The sequence below is a fragment of the Danio rerio genome, chromosome 7, assembly GCF_052040795.2.
Source record: "Danio rerio strain M-AB ecotype USA chromosome 7, GRCz13ab, whole genome shotgun sequence".
Lineage (NCBI taxonomy): Eukaryota > Metazoa > Chordata > Actinopteri > Cypriniformes > Danionidae > Danio > Danio rerio.
In genome coordinates, this window is record NC_141027.1 from 39,986,955 (window position 1) to 40,006,458 (window position 19,504).

The window sequence follows — 19,504 nt, forward strand, 5'->3', positions numbered from 1 at the left end:
GTCCACCTCTAAATGTGTCATTCCTCCCACAGCAATGCCATGAATTATGAGACTGTACTGCAGAAAAAGCTGTAGTGTACTACTCGGTGACTGCCTTCAGCTGCATTGCTGTCATTTGTTGCTACTGTTTGCATTTTGTTGTTTTAACAAATTTTCGTTCAATGGATATTCGTAAATCTAGGAGGAAATCCTGAGAATTTTGCATTTAAAACCTGAAAACTCTCAGATGTCAGATATGTTGGTTGATAATGTATTCTAATCATTGGCAGATATGATTTGCGCCCACAATTATTCACAATTAGCACGATCCACTCATACATTCGTTTTTCTTCTGCTTAGTCCCTTTTTAAAGCAGGGGTCACCACAGCAGAATGAACCGCCAACTTATTCAGCATATGTTTTACACAGTGGATGCCCTTTCAATTGCAACCCAGTACTAGGAAACAACCAAACATGCACACACATACACTACGGCCAATTTAGCCTACTTAATTCACCTAGTCTTTGGACTGTAGGAGAAACCAGAGCACCTGGAGGAAACCCATGTCAGTAGAGAGAACATGCAAACTCCACACAGAAAAGTCAACTGACCCAAGCCAGGACTTTTAGCTTTGGGGCGACTGTGCTAACCACTGAGCCACCGTGTCGCCCATACAATAGGCAAGGCAAGGCAAGGCAAGTTTATTTATATAGCACATTTCATACACCGTGGCAATTCAAAGTGCTTTACATTAACAATAATAAAAGACACAAGTCTTTTAAAAATAAGAACAAAAGAAAAATATTTTTTAAGAAAAATAAAAACAAATAATAAAAATGATTTAAAAAAAACATAAAAACAGATAAAATGTGATATAAAAGAATGAAAAAGAAGAGAAAAACATAAAAGTGCGATCTGTCAGACGTAGAACAGTGCTCATTCAGTAAAGGCACAGCTAAACAAATGTGTTTTAGTCTTGATTTGAATGTGCCTAATGTTGGAGCACATCTGACCATTTCTGGAAGCTGAACAAGCTGAACAATTAGCATAATCTAACCTATAAATCACAATTTAAGTTTTGTAGAATGGAATATTCTTGACTTTAGTATGTTTTATAAATGCAAAAAAAAAAAAAGACTAAAAAGCAATATGCCTTAACATAAATATTCAAAATAAATTTTCAATTATAAATTATGGCATAATAAATATTCAATTAACATTTTTCCATCATAGCGTTTTCAAAATTGGCAGAGAACACACAACGGAGTAACATTTTTGAAAGCAGAGACACTTTGATTTGGAATCCACTCCAGAAACATACAGCAGATATCCAGTTTTGAAGAGTATTGCTGAAAATAAAAATGCCAACCTGCAGTAATCAGCAATATTAGCTTTTCTTCTGTTATTCAGCCTTTGTTCAACTACATAAGGATGCTTGGTTGGGTCTATTTGTCGTACCCCTAATTCATTGATTGGATGGCTAGGTAAAAAGATAACAGTGATAATATATATGTTTAACTCATATATAACATATACTGTTATCAACTTTAAGCTGCAAAAAAAAAAAAAAAAACTGACCAAATTAAATAGTAAAATATTATTATCCCAGGTGACAGTGGCTCAGTGGTTAGTACTGTCTCCTCACAGCAAGAAAGTCGCTGGTTTGAGCCCCAGCTGGCATTTCTGTGCAGAGTTTGCATGTTCTCCTTGTGTTTGTGTGGGTTTTCTCCAGGTGCTCGGGTTTTCCCCACAGTCCGAATACATGAATGTGCTGTATGCACAGCCAGTTTTTTTCAGCCTATGATGAACTTCCAGTGAAAGCTTTGTGACCGTTTTTAATTTCGTAAGGTTCCTTTTAAAGCATCGACGTTGTAATGTAATTCAAATATAATCAGTTAAATATACTTAAGCCTCCACTTGGTTAAAGTGTAAAAAAACGAAAGGCAGTGTAAATGCAGGCGCCGTCATCAGCAGCAGGCTAGCGCAGAAACTTCATTGAAAATAGTGTTGTAAAATTAATTTGCATATTTTAAAGACATGGCGCGGAAAAAAAGAATTTAACGCAGTGCTTCTTGTTTGGTCTGATACCCACTTTATATCGTACCTCAGCCAGGCAGTGATGATCGCTGTTTTTAAAGAAATCACATGTTAAACGCAGCGGTTTTGTATGGGATAACAATTGACCGAAAGCCCTGGGGATGGCTGATTAAAATGAAAAGTCTGTGTGCATTTAATCCATTGAATAAACTAAATAGCATATGTATTAATATATGAGTTTAAATGTGAGAGTGTATGGGGGTTTCCCAGTACTGGGTTGCAGATGGAAGGGCATCCGCTGTGTAAAACATATGCTGGATAAGTTGTTGGTTAATTAGTGTGGCGATCTCTGATAAATAAATGGACTAAGCCGAAGCCAAAAAACATGGAAGATTTAAGTACACTTGATAGGGAACAGATTTCTTTTACCAGCTAATATTAGAAAAATATGAATGCTTTCATGAATTTGAATGCTTACATCTGAACAGCCTTACAAAAAATGGACTCTGCTCGTAATTCATGAATGAGCCCAATTGCATTGTTGTGTTTCTCTGGTAAATGTGTTTTTCTGTGTCCGTTTTAGCTGTTTAAATGCAGGACGTTTTTGAGAGCAGCATGGCTGAAGCCCCTGTTGGAGAGGACGCACCCAAAGAGCAGGACGGTGCCACCTCACATGCCCACGATCCGCTGCCAGGCATTGGTGCTGCTTTGTGGGAGCGAGTATTAAAAGCCAGTGTTACAGCTGGAGCTTTTCTCCTGCTCTACACACTGTCTCAACTCACTGTGAGTTCATGCGCAGTTCTCATTAAAGCACATCTTGCACAAAAATCTTATCTCATATCACAATTTATCCACACCTTTTACTTATTTTTATTGTCAAATATTTTAGCATTTCAGTTATGTCCTTGTTTAAAAGTTGCAAATTTGTTTTTTGTTTTTTTAGCAAAAATTAAATAGTAACAGAATACTTTGTAATAATCCTGTAGTGTTTTAATTTTATAATCAAGGCTTTTGTTTATCTTGATTGACAAAAGATGTAAGCTTGTGTGCCTTTGTGTTGTTTATGCTTGAGTGTGTTTGGATAAGCATAGAAACAAAGGCTGTTCTGGGGTCTCCTGTGATCGACCCTGTTGTCAATAATGCACCACATGCTTTCCTGCCTAACTAACTGCTGCCTAGCTAACGAAAACAGCTGTCCTAAACCTATAAATACACATAATCCTATATATATATATATATTTACTTTAAAATAATTCTTTAAACTATAGATACATTTTTTTCAGCTCCCAAAAATGAATTCATAATAAGTCTACAAATTTATACTTTTATGATTGTATAACGTTCAATAAAATTTAGCATGATCAGTTTTACCAGTCAGAATAGATATGTAGTTTCATTTTTGCATTACTATGTTATGCTGAATTACAAAGGAACATTTTTTAAAATATATTTTGGTGCCTTATTCATGCCACTATTATTTTAGCATTAAAGTATGTGTATTAATTACATTATGATAATCTTTGAAGGTTTAATTTAATGCAAACACCTAAATGGATGTCTGTTTTTTTTTTTACTTTCTTTGTTTCTTTTTTTTAAGGATTTATTTGTGCATTCTAACTTACAATCCTGTGAGGAACAAATTTCCAACAAGAACAGTAAACCTGGCATTTTTGACCTTGTTGAGACCAGCCAGCCTCCAGGAGGGAAAAAAAATATTACAAATATATAATAATAATAATAATAATAATAATAATAATAATAATAATAATAATAAATTTCATTAATAAATGGCGACTTTCTGGACACCCAATGTCATCTTACAGCAAGCATCAACAGACATACTAAAAACAACTGAATATAACATTTAATAAAAAATAAAACAATGCCAGACAAAAATTTAAATGCATGAGAGGAGATGAAGCACAAACACATCGAAGTATAAAATAACATAGTAAAGGATAGTCATAGGTAAACCTGCCTAAAAAGATGGGTCTTAAGACGAGATTTAAAAGTGTGAAGACTATCACTGCTTTTTAGTTCCAGGGGAAGCGAGTTCCATAGCTGAGGAGCTGCAGAGCTAAAAGATCTGGCTCCCATTGTGCTTAATCGAGTGTGAGGTGGCTCCCGGGAGAAAGAGTTGGCTGATCTATAAGAGTGTGAGAGTGGGTAAAAATATGGAGAAGTTCTGTGAGAACTGAAAATGTAAAAATAAGAGTATATGTTTAGGTTTAGAAGACAGAAATGTTTTATTGTCACTATAAAAACTTTATCTCTAAAATCCATGGCAAGTTCCCACAAAGATAGATGTACAATTGTGTTAGTGTGTGTAAAAATGTTATTATTTTGTTAATATTTTCAGGGCTTGTGGGTCCTTTACATGCTGAATGGATACAGGGCTTTTCCAGCAGCACACAAAGTTTTGGATCTCCTTCAGTACCTTCTCTCTACCAGTGATGCCTATGATCAACAGGTGACAGACCTGCAAATGCTTCAGGATAAATAAGATTACACATATCGTAGGAATCCCGTGCCAAATGTCATTCATGGTATGAAGCAAGAAAATAACAGGTCAATGCGTGTGTCTGCAGATGGAGATCTGGAGGGTGGAGAGCTTGCTGCCCCTCATAGCCACACTCTTCTTAGGTGTCGTCATTCTTGGTACTGGAGTGAGTATTTTCTGTATGCTTTTGACTTTTGTTACTCAGAGATTTAACTTTAGAGCAAGTGAGGAACAACTGATGATAGGCCACTGCCACATTAATATAAAATAATACACACCTCAAGTGGTTATGTGGGTTCATGATCTGTTAAAACTCTTGATTGTGATTTGCTGGAAGATGTGTATTAATATTTTTACTGCACAAGTAGTTCCAGTCAGTTTTGATCAAAGTTCAAAATAAATGTGCTACACCAAAACATTAGTAGTAACCACAATAACTCAGTAACAGTTGCCGAAGCCTCTCTGTGTGTTCTCAAGATGTGCTTCACCAGGAGCCAATGCAAATCAACCAATTTACACATATTCTTAAAAAGAGGTAGCTATAACACACATTACTATAAGCTATTAAATGCTGTATGCCCATGCCATTTACACACACATGATCTCTCTCTTGCACACACACTCTCTCTATCTGCCTGTGACTATTTTTGCCTATTGACATAAGACTAGTCTTGATAGATTCCTGGAATCCTGCTGAGAATATTGATACCAATTACGCCTAAATTGACTAAACCTCCTGTGTGCCAAAGTGGTTTTGATCAAAAAACTTCTTTAGAAACTCCCCCTAGAGCAGGGATGGTCAAACTCAATGCTGGAGTGCCGGGGTCCTGCAGAGTTTTGTTCCAGTACTCAATCTTTAGATTAAGCTGACAAAAAGTTATAGAATTTGTGCTGGCACGATGCCAAACTGTATCTGTTTCTGTATTACTGCAACACGTTGACACCAAACTTAAGGAGTGGCATTATCGTCTCACACTGACCACACCACAAACCTGCTGCAGCCCTCACATGGTCGCCCACTGAAACTAAATAGGGTTGCGGCCAGTCAGTACCTGGATGGGAGACCACATGGGAAAGCTGGGTTGCAGCCTGAAGTGGTGTTAGTGAGACCAGTCGGAGGCGCTCAACCTGCGGTCAGCGTGGGTCCTAAAGCCCCAGTATGTTGATGTGGACTCTATACTGCTCAGTGAGCACTGTCTTTTGGATGAGATGTCGTTTGAAAAAGAGTAGGGGTTTAACCCGGGCATTCTGGCCAAATTTGCACACTGGCCTCTGTCTATCATGGCCTCCTAACCATCCCTATATCATAATCGGCTTCATCACTCTGTCTCCTCTCCACCAATCAGCTGGTGTGTGGTGTACAGTCTGGCGCAATATGGCTGCCGTTGCATCATCCAGGTGGATGCTGCACTCTGGTGGTGGGTGAGGAGATTTCCCCCCAAAAATGTGTAAAGCGCTTTGAGTGTCCCGTAAAAGCACTAAATAAATGTATGGAATTATTATTATTATTATTATATACATTTCGTAATAGTGCCACATGTTGATCAACTGCAATAAGCATTTGACACATTGTAAGCTGAAGATTTGGGGTTTTAACCATTTTGCTTAAAATCTTTGTTTTGCCAGTTGCTCTGGTGCTTGCTGCCATGCTCTTCTCATTCAGCCTCTGTATTGTCTGGCCCCTTATTTGCTGCTTGCAGTTATATTTATTATGATTTATTCATTCATTTTCTTTTCAGCTTAGTCCCTTTTTTAATCAGGGGTCGCCACAGCGAAATGAAGCACCCACTTATCCAGCATAGCTTTTACACAGCGGATGCCCTTCCAGCTGCAACCCATCACTGGGAAACACCTATTCACACTCGTACACGGTGGTCAATTTAGCTTATTCAATTCACCTGTGCCGCATGTCTTTGGACTGTGGGGAAAACCGGAGCATCCGGGAGGAAACCCACGCAAACACGAGGAGAACATGCAAACTCCACACAGAAATGCCAACTGACCCAGCCAAGGCTCGAACCAGCAACCTTCTTGCTGTGAGGCGACGGTGCTACCCGCTGTGTCACTGTGCCGCCTATGTTATTTATTATTATTTTAATTTTAGTTTCATCATTTTTTTCAGTGTTCAACATACTCATATATCCTCAAATACACAATGCAAAAAACAACAGCAACAACAACAACAACAACAAAAAGCGGAACATGATGAAACAAAAAAAAGGGAAGGGAAAAGTGCATAAAAACAGAAATTACAGAAAATGTCAGGCAGGAGACAAGGTATTAAGAATACAATGGAGCATCAAGAGAGGTCATTAACATAGTAAAGTGTATTGACTATCTGTATTGTTCAGTCAGGTTCCTTTAAGAAGACTGAAGGATGGAGGAAGTGACAAGCACAAACAATATGCATTTATTTGCCAGATAAACCAAAATAAAAATTTAAAAAAGAAGTTTCATGTGAGAATGACTGTCTCCTCTCCAACAGATAATATTTCCACAGAGAAACAAAAATGTAGCTTAAAAAATAAAGATTTGGGTCCAAAAAAAAAACAAAAACAATTTTGTTGCAGTAGCAGAAACAGAGAAGAATGTCCCCTTGTGTTTTTACATTTAAAACATAGGCCAGAGGAATTTCAGTCATTTATTCAGTTATCAAGTCAGTCAGACTTATAGGAGCAATACTAGTTTTAACTTGTCAATGACTTGGCAAACGCCCACGGAAAAAAGTAGAATAATCAACAGCTTGCTGTGCATTAAATGATTTTAAATTAAATCCATTGATTATCCCTTACTAATTTAATGGACCAGAGTCAATTATTTTGTATATTTTTTGGTTATTGCACCTACAAAAACTGTTTAGATGTTGTATTTCATGACATTTGTCAGGTTTTTGCCCTTAAACCTGTGTGTGGGAATAATTTCCAACACATTTCACCCTATGACTTTTGTTTTGGTTTAAATTGTGGCTTTTGTCAATCATTCAGCATAGCGATATAGAGCTGTAATGTGGTCACGATCTACCTGGAATTATTTTAGCTGAGCGTTTATCTTTAAATAGTTGCACTCAAATGTTTATCAGCCAATCAGAATCAAGGGTTTTAACAGCCCTATAGTATAAGCCTGCTTGTGCAAAAATAAATAAATAAATAAATAAAAAAACTGGTTAAGCTGCACTCCAATTTGTGCAGCAGTTGATTGTCTAGCATGCATTAATGTCTTTGTGTATAGCTTGAACTTTCCTTTTGTTTCCCTCGCCTTTTGCTGTCACAACAGACGCTGTTCTGCATTAAAACCCTGGTGCCTGGCAACCAGTCCTGCTTCCCTGAAGACCGTCGTCAGTCCATGAGCAGGCAGCCCTCTTTTACATATTCAGAATGGACAGATGCTAAACAGGAAGATTTCTACGAGCTGGACGCTGTTCCTGAAACTCCCGTGTTCGACTGCTTTATGGACATGAAAACTGAAGCCGACCCTGTCACTCTCACTGTCAAACCTGTGGGCTTGCAGGAAAGGTAATAAAACCGGATGTTTTTTTTTAAAAATCTCACATCTGGATGATTCACATGATGAACATTGCATCTCATAAATTATTTGTGGCTGTTTGCCTTCAGAATATTCTATGACGCTTTGGTGGTTCAGTGTTTAATGTGACGGTGAATGTGTGGTGAATATTTGAATGCGGAAAGAATCATAAATGCAGAACTGGTGATTATGGAAAGGCTAAGCACTTGTGTCGTAATTAAAAATTCAGAAGCAATTGTTTAATATTTAAAAGGCAACTTTAGATCAATATTTAAACAACAGATGAATGCATTTGCTAATGTGCATGAAACAGAAGCTATTATAAAACTGAAAAGAGTAACTGTTTAGCATAACAATACAGTATATTGAAATAAAAGACATATACCTGCTGCTAAATACACCTGCTGCTGTCTGAATCCTTAATGAGAGAAAGTCACAAATAACTGCTGAAAGAGAAAATAGTCACTCAGAAATTAGAAATCAGAAATTTCCAAGATCCTGGCTTAAACTATAAACATGTATTTACCATAACACTGAGAGATTGTGAAGGAGGCATAAACATGGTTCAAACAATTAAAACTTTTTTTGTTTTATATTACTGAATGTTTGTGTGTGCGTGTGTGTGTGTGTACGTATGTGCGTGTGTGCGTGTGTGTGTGTGTGTGTAAGTAATCCAATATCATTGAGCCCAACTATATATACATATAACTTTTAATGAACATGTTTACTTATTCTGCTAGTGTAACGGAGGCCAGCTAGTAGGTACTGTGCAGGTTAACCTCACTCCTCTGATCTCTAAAGGTGCTCTAGTGACAGATGCTAGAGGCCATGGTCTTTAGCCTCCTTGGTAGAGCACCGGACTCCCATGCAGAAGGTTCCTGGTTCGACACCAGCTTGGATCGGGCTGGGTGGCGTAGGACCGGCGGGGTTACACTAGGCTAACCATAACCTAACAATTTACAAATACTTATGAGCACTAGCTGATTTGGAGCTGCAAAAGAGCTTATAGGACTACATGAAATCTGAATCAGAAATCCAAAGATTTTCAAGGCCATCATTCAATTTAAATATTTAATTATTTATTCGGCTTAGTCTCTATTTCAGAAGTCGCCACAGCTGAATTAACCGCCAGCTATTTCAGTATATGTTTTACGCAGCGGATGCCCTTCCAGCTGCAACTGAGTAATGGGAAACACCCAAACACACTCACATTAACACACACTCGTACATCAAAACACATATGGTTTTTCAATATGATGTTTATCCAATTCACCTATGCCTTTGGACTGTGGGGGGTACCCAGAGGAAACCCACGCCCACATGCAAACTCCACATAGAAATGCCAACTGGCCCAGCCGGATTTTGAACCAGCAACCTTCTTGCTGTGAGGCAACAGTGCTAAACACTGAGCCACTATGCCACCCATATTTATATACTCATGTGCATATGTGTAAATATACCTTTATGCAGATTTTATATCAATAACATTAATACTATATATAATAGTGCTGTAGCTTTGTTTACCAAACAAGTGGTTCTAATTGGATTTTGATTGTAAACCTTGCATAAAAGTTATTATTTTTCATTTGATGAGTTTTTTTAGCTCTTATTGTTCCAAAATCTTTCAACATAAAGCCACAGATTTTTTATTATTATTTTTTGTTTTTTACAAAAAATTTTGCAGAAACTCTGGTGCATTAAGGCAGAAGGAGTGGGTCGTACAGGTAGTTTGTCAAGCCCACTCTCCTGCGTGGAGCATGATGTGAATGCTTTGCTAAAAAGAAAGGTTTCTAATCTAGTTTTGAACTGAGAGAGTGTGTCGAAGTCATTATTAGGAAGGCTATTCCAGAGTTTAAGAGCCATAATCGAGAAGGCTCTGTCTCCTTTAGTGGACTATTTTAAGTACTACCAGAAGCCCTTAACAATTAAGACAACTTAAACAATTAAGTTGTCCCAAAAAAGAAGTGTGCAGTTTCTACTTATTTTAAATAAGCTTGAACAAGCACAAAGCCATTTTTTGAGTGTAGAACCTAAAAGTGTCCAAAAGGGGTACCCCAAATACAGTATAACAAACAAGAGTCACAATGTAGCAATGCTAATTAATTAATAAATGACTTCAATATGTTTAAAAACTAAATAGATCTGCAGCAATTTTTGCTCTGGATGATCACATCATCATGTTTAAATGGGGCTGTGTTTTTCAGGAGAGGCTCTAATGTGTCTCTGACGTTGGACATGTGCACCCCTGGCACTACAGAGCCGTACGGAGCGCTGCTGTCACCTAGAGAGCAGAGCACACAGGAGTATCTGCAGAACGCATCCAACCTGCTGACCCCCGAGCAGCTGCACACGAGAGCACTGGATGACGGCGTGCTTCAGGCCGAGTTCTATGTGAGTGTCATGCATTTGCACTATGAAACAGTCATCGTATCATTACAACACTGCTCATCTGGTGATTCTGGTGGAAACAGGAGACTCCCATGAACTTTGTGGACCCAAAAGAATATAGTATTCCTGGGGTGGTGAGGAAGAATCGCTACAAAACCATACTACCAAGTGCGTATATTGCTCTATGCATAGTCTTAAGTGGAAATGTCTCATGAGGTTTGCTCCTGATATTTGCGTTTTTCTTTTTTCTTCTGTTTGTTCTCATCTCTGAATTACAGACACACATAGCAGAGTGTGCTTAAAAGCTAAGGAGGAAGGTGATTTTCTTAGCACCTACATCAATGCTAATTACTTAAAGGTGAGTGTTTGTTAAGGCCAGCTATAATAAAACTGTAAGTCTGACCTTGCTTCCATCCCATGGATGATATCTTTCTGTGTATTTAAAGTGTGTCTCCAAGATAAAAGATTATGTCATGTTATCTCTAAAAATAATGTTTGTTTATGTATTTAGGCAGTTTTTGTCTTAAAAATATTAGCCTAAAGACTTCCGTTATACCTATTTTTGACTGTCTCTGCCTCCTCAAGTTTACATCCAGCTTCCATTACAATGAAATAATTGTTTAATTTACATATTTTATGTGTTTACTACACTAAGTTTAAATAAAAAAACTATGTGCATGAAACTGTGACAAAAATGTGCTAACAACAAAGTTGGGGATCCAAAACAGAGATTAAACAGAGAATGTTCTTGCAGGCAACGGTCAAACAGGTACAAACAGTATCACAGGGGTAATCCAGAAGCGTAGTCAAAGTCACAGTCGAGTGGTCAGAATCAAGATAAACAGTAAAACAAGGCAAGGATGAAACACGGAAAGACTTAGACAAAGAAACACTTCATTGTCTAACAGACTAACAAGACTCAGCCCAGAAGTGTGTGTGTTGTGCTGTGTATATAGTCCTCATAATCTGTAGGAATGATGTGTGTCTGTGTATCAGTCCAGATAGTTTGCAGCTGTAGCAGGTGTTGATTGGTGCTAAGCATCATAGTAGTGGTAGGTTGGTTCAGTGGTAGAATTGCAGTTTTCTAGTGATCTGCTTAATCTAGATCGCTGGAGATTGTGACAGAAACATCTTCTTGTTTCATTCATTAATTTTCAACTGCTTTTCTGCGGCCGGGTCGCTTGAGCAGCAGTCTCAGGAGAGAACCCCAGACTTTCCTCTCCCCAGACACTTCCTCCAGCTTCTCTGAGGGGATCCCGAGAGACATAGTCCCTCCAGCGTGTCCTGGGTCTTTCCCGAGGCCTCCTCCTGGTGGGACATGCCTGGAACACCTCCCTAGGTAGGTGTCCAGGAGGCATCTGAAACAGTTGCCCGAGCCACCTCAGCTAACTTCTCTCAATGTAGAGGAACATAGGTTCTACTCCGAGTTTCTCCTGCGTGACAGAGCTCTTAACTGTATCTATAAGGGTGCGCCTTGCCACCCAGTGAAGGTAACTCATTTCAGCTGTTTGTGTCAGAGATTTTGTCCTTTCAATCATGACCCAAAGCTCATGACCATAGATAAGAGTAGGAACGTAGATTGACCAGTAAATCCAAAGCTTTGCCTTTTGGCTCAGCTTCTTCTTCACCACAACGCACTGGTACATCAACCGTATTACTGCTGCTGCTGTACCAATCCGCTTGTCAATCTCATTTTCCATCCTTCCCTCTCTTGTGAGCAAAATCCCAAAATACTTGAATTCCTCCATCTGAGGTAAGGATTTTCTTCCAACCTGGAGATGGCAAACCACCTTTTTTCCGGTGGAGCACCATGGCCTCGGACTTGGAGGTGCTGATTCTCATCCTAGAGGTGTCACACATAGGGGCAAACTTCCCCAGTGCATGTTGAAGCCAATGAAGCCTACAGAACAACATCGTCAGCGACTAAAGCCTAGTTCACACTACAGGATTTTAAACATCAGCAGATCGCTGTGCCGTTCACACTACATGACTTGACTTTGTGTCTTTTAATCTCTGTGGTGTTCACACTACGCAACACTCTGTAAATGATCCACAAGAGGGGTGGTCACACACTACATGATCTGACAACAACTCTTTCCCCATCAGCTCATTCAAGCTACCAAACCACAGCCAATGAAATTTTGAGGGAGGAGTCGTCAGAAAAAGCTGAATACTATTGGCTGCTTGTGTGCTGATTACGTCACTGACAGCGTTTCAAGTTTTGGAGAAAGCATTTAAAAACATCGTCAAATCAGCTGATTTATGAGCGGATTAATCACTCATCTGCAAGGTTTGAGTGGATAGATACACAGAGAGTTTTTAATTTTTGTAATTGTATAACTCTTTGAAATAAAACTAACAAACAACACCCTGCCATTTTCTAATATCAGTGTATTTCTTTCTGACTTTTTAAAAAAAAGTTTTTATTACAAAACAGTAAAGAACTGAGCATTTCTGCCTTAAATTACCATTTTGGTCAAAATGACTGCATGCATGTCTGATACTTTTCGCTGTGACTTTAAATATGTGTGCATTTTTTTTGCCTAGCAACTTCCTGCTAACATAAACAAAACTCTCTGATGGCAAAAACATCAATTTACTTCAGATATCTTTCAAAACAGCATATTCTGTGCTGTGAAATAGCTCCTGTTTGAAAGTGAAAATGAAAGCCAAGACCTTTGCATGTTTTAGTATCTTAACTACATATTTATAGGCTGTATTACCAAAAAAAAAAAAGATTATATTTTTAGGGTAATGGTGTCATTAAATATGATGCCAGACATTCAAAGCTTAATTTTAATATCTCAATAGATGCTTTGAATGTAAATATGATGTGTCAATATGGCGTTTTATATGAGAACCGTCAGAATGAGCAGTATGGTAATTCTAATAGTTACAGAATTCTAGTTCCACTGTTAATATAGCCTACTCTCATGTCTGTGTTAACACAGAATGAAGCAGTGCGTTGATGCCCATTCGGACCAATCACAGATGTTTCTGCTGAGCTCCTAAACACACACATACAGCTCATGCTGATATGCTCTCTCATTGGCTGCAGCTCATTACTACATCAGACCACACGTGGGGTTGAGTCGGCCGACTGCTCTGGAATATTTAGCATGCTTAATGTTGGATTTCCGTCTGCGAGGTGTCGGCGACGCGTCTGCGAGGTGTTGGCAATGCATCAGCGAGCCTCGTTGATGCGTTGTTCAGTAGTTCACACATAAAGAGCGGCGAGCGCCGTGCACCCGCAGATTTCTTCACGATCACAGCCCGATCTGTCGGCGAGCTCGTTAACTTCCAAATCGGGCTCAAATCAGGCATAAAATCCTCTAGTGTGAACTAGACTTAACAGTGATGAAATTCTAAAACCAGACCCCCTCCAGCCCAAGGCTGTGCTTTGAAATTATGTCCATAAGAATTCTGAACAGAATTGGTGACAAAGGGCAGCCCTGCCGCAGTCCAACATGCACTGGAAACAAGTCTGACTTATTGCCGGCAATGCGAACCAAACTACTTCTCTATTCATAAAGGGATGAGACACCCCTAACAGAGCCCCTTTGACTCCATACTCACAGAGCACCCTCCACAGAATGCTGTGAGGGACATGGTTGAATGCCTTCTCCAAGTACACAAAACATATGTGGACTGGTTGGGCATACTCAAATTAACCCTTGAGGACCCTGGTGAGGGTACAGGGCTGGTACCACGGCCTGGACAAAAATTGCATTGTTCCTCCTGGATCCTAGGTTCAATCATTTTTGCTTCCACAACTGCTCGCGCTGCAGCACGCTTGACCTGCCAATACCCATCTGCTGCCTTGGGAGTCCTGCAAGCCAACCAAGCCCTGTAGGACTCCTTCAGCTTGACGACATCCAAGTACACAAAACATATGTGGACTGGTTGGGCATACTCAAATGAACCCTTGAGGACCCTGGTGAGGGTACAGGGCTGGTACCACGGCCTGGACAAAAATTTCATTGTTCTTCCTGGATCCTAGGTTCAATCATCGGCCGGATCCTTCTCTCCAGTAGTGTCATAGACTTTCCCAGGGAGGCTGAGAAGTGTGATGCCCCTATAGTTGAAGCCCACCTTCTGGTCCCCCTTCTAAAAAATGGGAACGAACACCCCAGTTGCCCAATCTAGAGGTACTGTCCCCGACCTCCGTGCAATATTGTAGAGACGTGTCAGCTAAGACAGCCCCACAATATCCAGAGACCTAAGTTACACAGGCTGAATCTCATCCACCCTCACTGCTTTGTCACTATGGAGCTTGTAAACTACCTCAGTGACCTCATCTTGGGTGATGGATGAGTCCACCCCTGCATCCCCAGTCTCTGCTTCCTCAATGGAAGACATGTCAGTGAGTTTAAAGAGATCCTCAAAGTATTCCTTCCACCGTCCGACAACATCCCAAGTCGAGGTCAACAGCTCCCCACTTCCGCTGTAAACAGTGTTGATGTAGAGCTGCTTTCCCCTCCTGAGGCATCGGACGGTTGCCAGAATCTCTTTGGGGCAGACAGATAGTCTTCCGCTATGGTCTCCCCGAACTCTTCCCAGACTCGAGTTTTTGCTTCCACAACTGCTCGCGCTGCAGCACGCTTGACCTGCCAATACCCATCTGCTGCCTTGGGAGTCCTGCAAGCCAACCAAGCCCTGTAGGACTCCTTCAGCTTGACGACATCCCTTACTTCTAGTGTCCACCACCAGGTTCGTGGATTGGCGCCTCGACAGGAAGCACAGACCTTATGCCCACAGTTCCTCACAGCCGCATCAATAATGGACTTACTGTATCATTTGTAATATCACCTGTATGCTGAGTTATTTGTAATTTCAATAATGAAAAAAAATAATTTTGTGTCTGTCCCTACATTCAATAAAAGCACTGTCGCCTCACAGCAAGAAGGTCGCTGGTTCGAGCCTCAGCATGGTCAGTTTCTTTGTGGAGTTTGCATGTTCTCTCCGTGTTTGCGTGGGTTTCTTCTGGGTGCTCTAGTGTCCCCCACAGTCCAAAGACTTGTGGTAAAAGTGAACTGACTAGACTAAAATTGACCACCGTGTATGTGTGTGAATGCTAGATAAGTTGGTGGATTATTCCCCTGTGGCAACAGATGATGAATAAAGGGATTAAGCCAAAGGAAAATGAATGAATAATTGAAAAATTATTGAAAATTGTTAAAATGTGCAGCGTTGGAAGGAGTGATTCTGATTGGCTGTCATTTTTTTATAGCTCGCAAGCCAATAAATAAGGTGATTCCAATTGTCACGATAACCAGCGATCGTTCTCCATAGATCGCAGGTTCCTACACAATAACCATGGACTACACTTCCGCCTTTTCCTGAACTACATATTCAGACATGCACTTCGTCCAGACACCCATGCTCACTCATCTAGACTGATTACACTCGCAACATCTGAGGATTATCAGAGACTGATTGCATTCACTACGTAAGCCACACATTCACCCTTTCAGTGGGCCGAGTCTTGTTTATCTGTTGATGACACTACAACGCGTTCTCCTTGTCTTGTATCTCCGTGTTTAGACCCTAGCCTAGATTATCCTTGTTCTCCTGTTTAGCCACCTGCCTTCTGACCTCCTGCCTGTGTTTGACTACGATTCTGGACTGTCTGTACATACCTGTTTGCACCTGTAATTGACCATTGCTTGCTTGATTACGATTAAACCTGCATATTGGATCCTACCCCAGTTGTGTGTGTCATCTTCCCCGAAGTTACAGGAATAATAACTATAATGAAAACTATATTAACTTCCAAGCCAATGGATGATCCCATACTGTTTTAATAAGCATGCTCTGCAGTTTTGTCATTCTAAAATTCCTAAACTCATTAAAGCTTCACTCTGATTGGCTGGTAATAATTATTATCTCACTTCTGCTAAAAAAAAAATCTGGGGATTCCAATTATATTATAAAATTTCTTTTAGTAATTGAATGTTTTTGTGATAGCTTGTGCTCATGTTGTCAAAACTTTGATTGTTCCTGCATCATTTCTGGAACATTGAGTCATTTACACTCCAAGTTCAGCCTTGATTTAAATTTATGAAAAGTCAATTCAGATATTTTGTTTTTGTTTTCAGTCAGGCTAAAAATGATACAGTTTTATCACAGGGGTTCACAAACTACAGAAGGTTTTAGGAGACCTTTTATGTGTGTACTTTGCAAGATTGTCCAGTATTTGCACCATGGAAATACTATGGTCTTCAAGCTAAAAAATAAAACTATTTTTCTCAGGGTTAATCTTGTGCTGTTTCAGGGCTACGGTGGGAAAGAAAAAGCATATATCGCCACACAGGGTCCGACTGTGAACACAGTGGGGGATTTCTGGAGGATGGTTTGGCAGGAGCGCTGTCCCATTATCGTCATGATTACTAACATTGAAGAAAAAAATGAGGTTTGGCTATATCCACACATATGCCATATGCTCACATGATAAGGATGATTCAAGCTTTCATGCTGAGCTATTAAAAATCCTACAGATATTATGATTGTTCAGATGGATTCCTTCATTAATTGTCAGTTATATGCAAAATTGGATTTACAATAGTTCTTCTAGTCCAACCCCTGCAGCTGTCACTATTCAGTACTGAGCAACAACTCTGGATAATAAATAAAACACTTATTATATTCCCAATTGTCACTTGGAAACTTTAAGCATGTAGCTGTAGTCTAAAAGTTAATAAAGGAAGCATGTTCAGGTGAGTTAAACTCTTTAGTAGCCTTTATCAGTGTAGGCGAATTCCAAGAATCATCAATGGATTTTTTTTTCTGAATGGGATTAAAAACTGTATTAGATTTCACTGCAAATAGAATAACACAGTTCTGTGTGTGTCTTACAGAAATGCACAGAATACTGGCCAGAGGACAGTGTCACCTGTGAGGGTATCGAGATCACTGTCAAACAGGTCATCCAGGCAGATGACTACAGCCTAAGGATTTTCACTGTGAAGGTCTGTCTGAGTTTATAATGCATTCTGTGTTTATGATAAAGGCCTTTGGAAAAAATAGCTGACATTCATAAGTGAAGCAAATGACTGAAGGACTCCTAATGTGTAAGTTTACATGATCTTTTATATCAGCATTGAGTTATAGCAACTGAAAAGAACTTTTCAACAAGTCGATTAGATATTTTGCCCTAGAATGATAATCTGCTCTAATTTATTCAGATTCAGGCCATTCTTAATGCAGGTGACTTTCTTCAGTAGAAGATCGAAGAAGAATTAGCTGTAACTATGGTGGATTGTGATTTTAGAAATATTAGTTAATAGTATGGGGTTAGTATTGTTTATTTATTATTCAATCAAAAATATTTTGTTTTAGAGGAAAATTAGGTACATAGAAATAAAAAATATAAGAACCTTTAATTAAAAAAATTTATGTAAATAGTATCGATTATAAAATATTCTGGATTGCAAAAAAATAAAAATTCATATTACGCAGTTACCGCAATTTTCATTGCACACTCATTTATTTTGCTCTCTGCTTTGCTGTTATTCATTGCACATCTAGAATTTTTGCTTGCGAGCTGAAAAGATTTGAACACATGTATGCTATGGCTACTGGAACTTTGACAGTAAAAAAATGAACAAACAAGCAAAACAAAATGAATACCTGTCGTTGCTGACAATGATAAATTGAGTGAAACAATTTTACACTGTCTGTTTACAACTGGTTGCTTCATCCAGGATAAGCATAAGCATCATTCTGCTGAACAATACAACACACACGACACGTCCTTACTTTTTACTGTTGTAAACTCTATGCATCACAGTGTTTATCAATTTGTATACTCCATTATGCATCAAAAAGCTTGAGCTCCAGACAGTTATAAATGTGCTTGCAGTGGCTGTGGATTAAAGGTAATAATGTAGTAAGTAATGGTCCGTTTCTCACACTGAGGATTTTGATTCACAAAACCTTAATATATCACAATGAAGCATGGGCCTAATTTTATTTTGTCTGTAAGTTTGTTGTCTCTTAAAGTGGCAGTAGCCATTGACTCAAAGGAGGAAACCTGTATCTTTTATGTGTATAGGAAAGACGCATCATGTGAACATTATGGTCTATTGAAACCAATGTGGCACAAGTCTTTGTTAGCATGCCCTGTGGATACCTGAGCAGTTTGGTGAGAAGGGAGTCCTGCAAGAACGCTTTCTTTGTCATTCCAGATGACTTTATTATTACGTTATTTGAGGTTTTGCAGAGATGTATGGATGCAGATCTCCAATGTCATGGCAGTCATACACAATATTAATTCTTCCTCCACTGCACCATGACTTTATATTATTAGTTAGTATATTATTAGTATATTATTTCTGTTAAATGACAAGATTTTAGTCGAAGTAAAGTCAGACCTTACTGTCCTGTTTAAAGAATTAAAAATCAAGGCATGATCATATTTTATTTTGGTAAAATAAGTAATCTGGAGGCCTTTGCCTTTCATATGAGCCACTTCTGATACCAAATGATCAACTAGAAGTCAAGTTATTATTTGTTGTTCCTTAAACTTGCATAGGCGACAAGACTTTAATCAGGTAGTGTGTATTGACAATATTTCAGCACTATTAAATCAGTTTAGAACACATGGAAGACAAGACATGGCTGTATCATTTCTTGCCTTCCCTTTTTGAGTAGTATTCAGTCAGCAAAAGGTGGAATTTAGGAAATACAGATTAAGTGTTCATCACTTTTTTTTTTACAAACATATTTGTCAACTACTATTTGATATGTACACAATATAACTAATAAAAACAGATGTCATGGTTACAGAAAAGTCTATCTGGAGTAAGAGGAGAGGGACAGACAGTGGGAAGTTCAGGTTGAGAGCAGTGTTTTTCAGCTTCTGAGTGTGTTTTCCACTGTTTCCTCTGGAGGCATTGCTGTCATGGCAACAAATATTCTTAGTAATGCAGTGTTTCACATAATTGATATGGAAATGTAGTTAATTACCAAATTTGTGTTATCTTAAAGATTCATTCATTCATTTTCTCTTGGCTTAGTCCCTTTATTCACAAGGGGTCGCCACAGTGGAATGAACCGCCAACTTATCCAGCATATCT

General features: G+C 39.0%; 2 protein-coding genes across 3 annotated transcripts in view; both read left to right on the forward strand.

Annotated features, from left to right (window-relative positions):
- Positions 1–19,504, forward strand: part of esyt2b (extended synaptotagmin-like protein 2b) — an 846,120-nt gene that overhangs the window by 289,356 nt on the left and 537,260 nt on the right. The window lies entirely within an intron of this gene.
- The window catches only part of ptpn5 (protein tyrosine phosphatase non-receptor type 5), a 36,487-nt gene that overhangs the window by 7,585 nt on the left and 9,398 nt on the right, over positions 1–19,504 (forward strand). The window contains exons 4-12 of the mRNA XM_087261613.1: positions 2,601–2,800; positions 4,377–4,487; positions 4,606–4,683; positions 7,791–8,029; positions 10,244–10,430; positions 10,511–10,595; positions 10,706–10,785; positions 16,702–16,839; positions 17,285–17,395. Of these exons, the coding sequence (XP_087117739.1) occupies positions 2,609–2,800; positions 4,377–4,487; positions 4,606–4,683; positions 7,791–8,029; positions 10,244–10,430; positions 10,511–10,595; positions 10,706–10,785; positions 16,702–16,839; positions 17,285–17,395 (1,221 nt within the window). The 5' untranslated portion in view covers positions 2,601–2,608. The remainder of the gene's footprint in view (positions 1–2,600; positions 2,801–4,376; positions 4,488–4,605; positions 4,684–7,790; positions 8,030–10,243; positions 10,431–10,510; positions 10,596–10,705; positions 10,786–16,701; positions 16,840–17,284; positions 17,396–19,504) is intronic.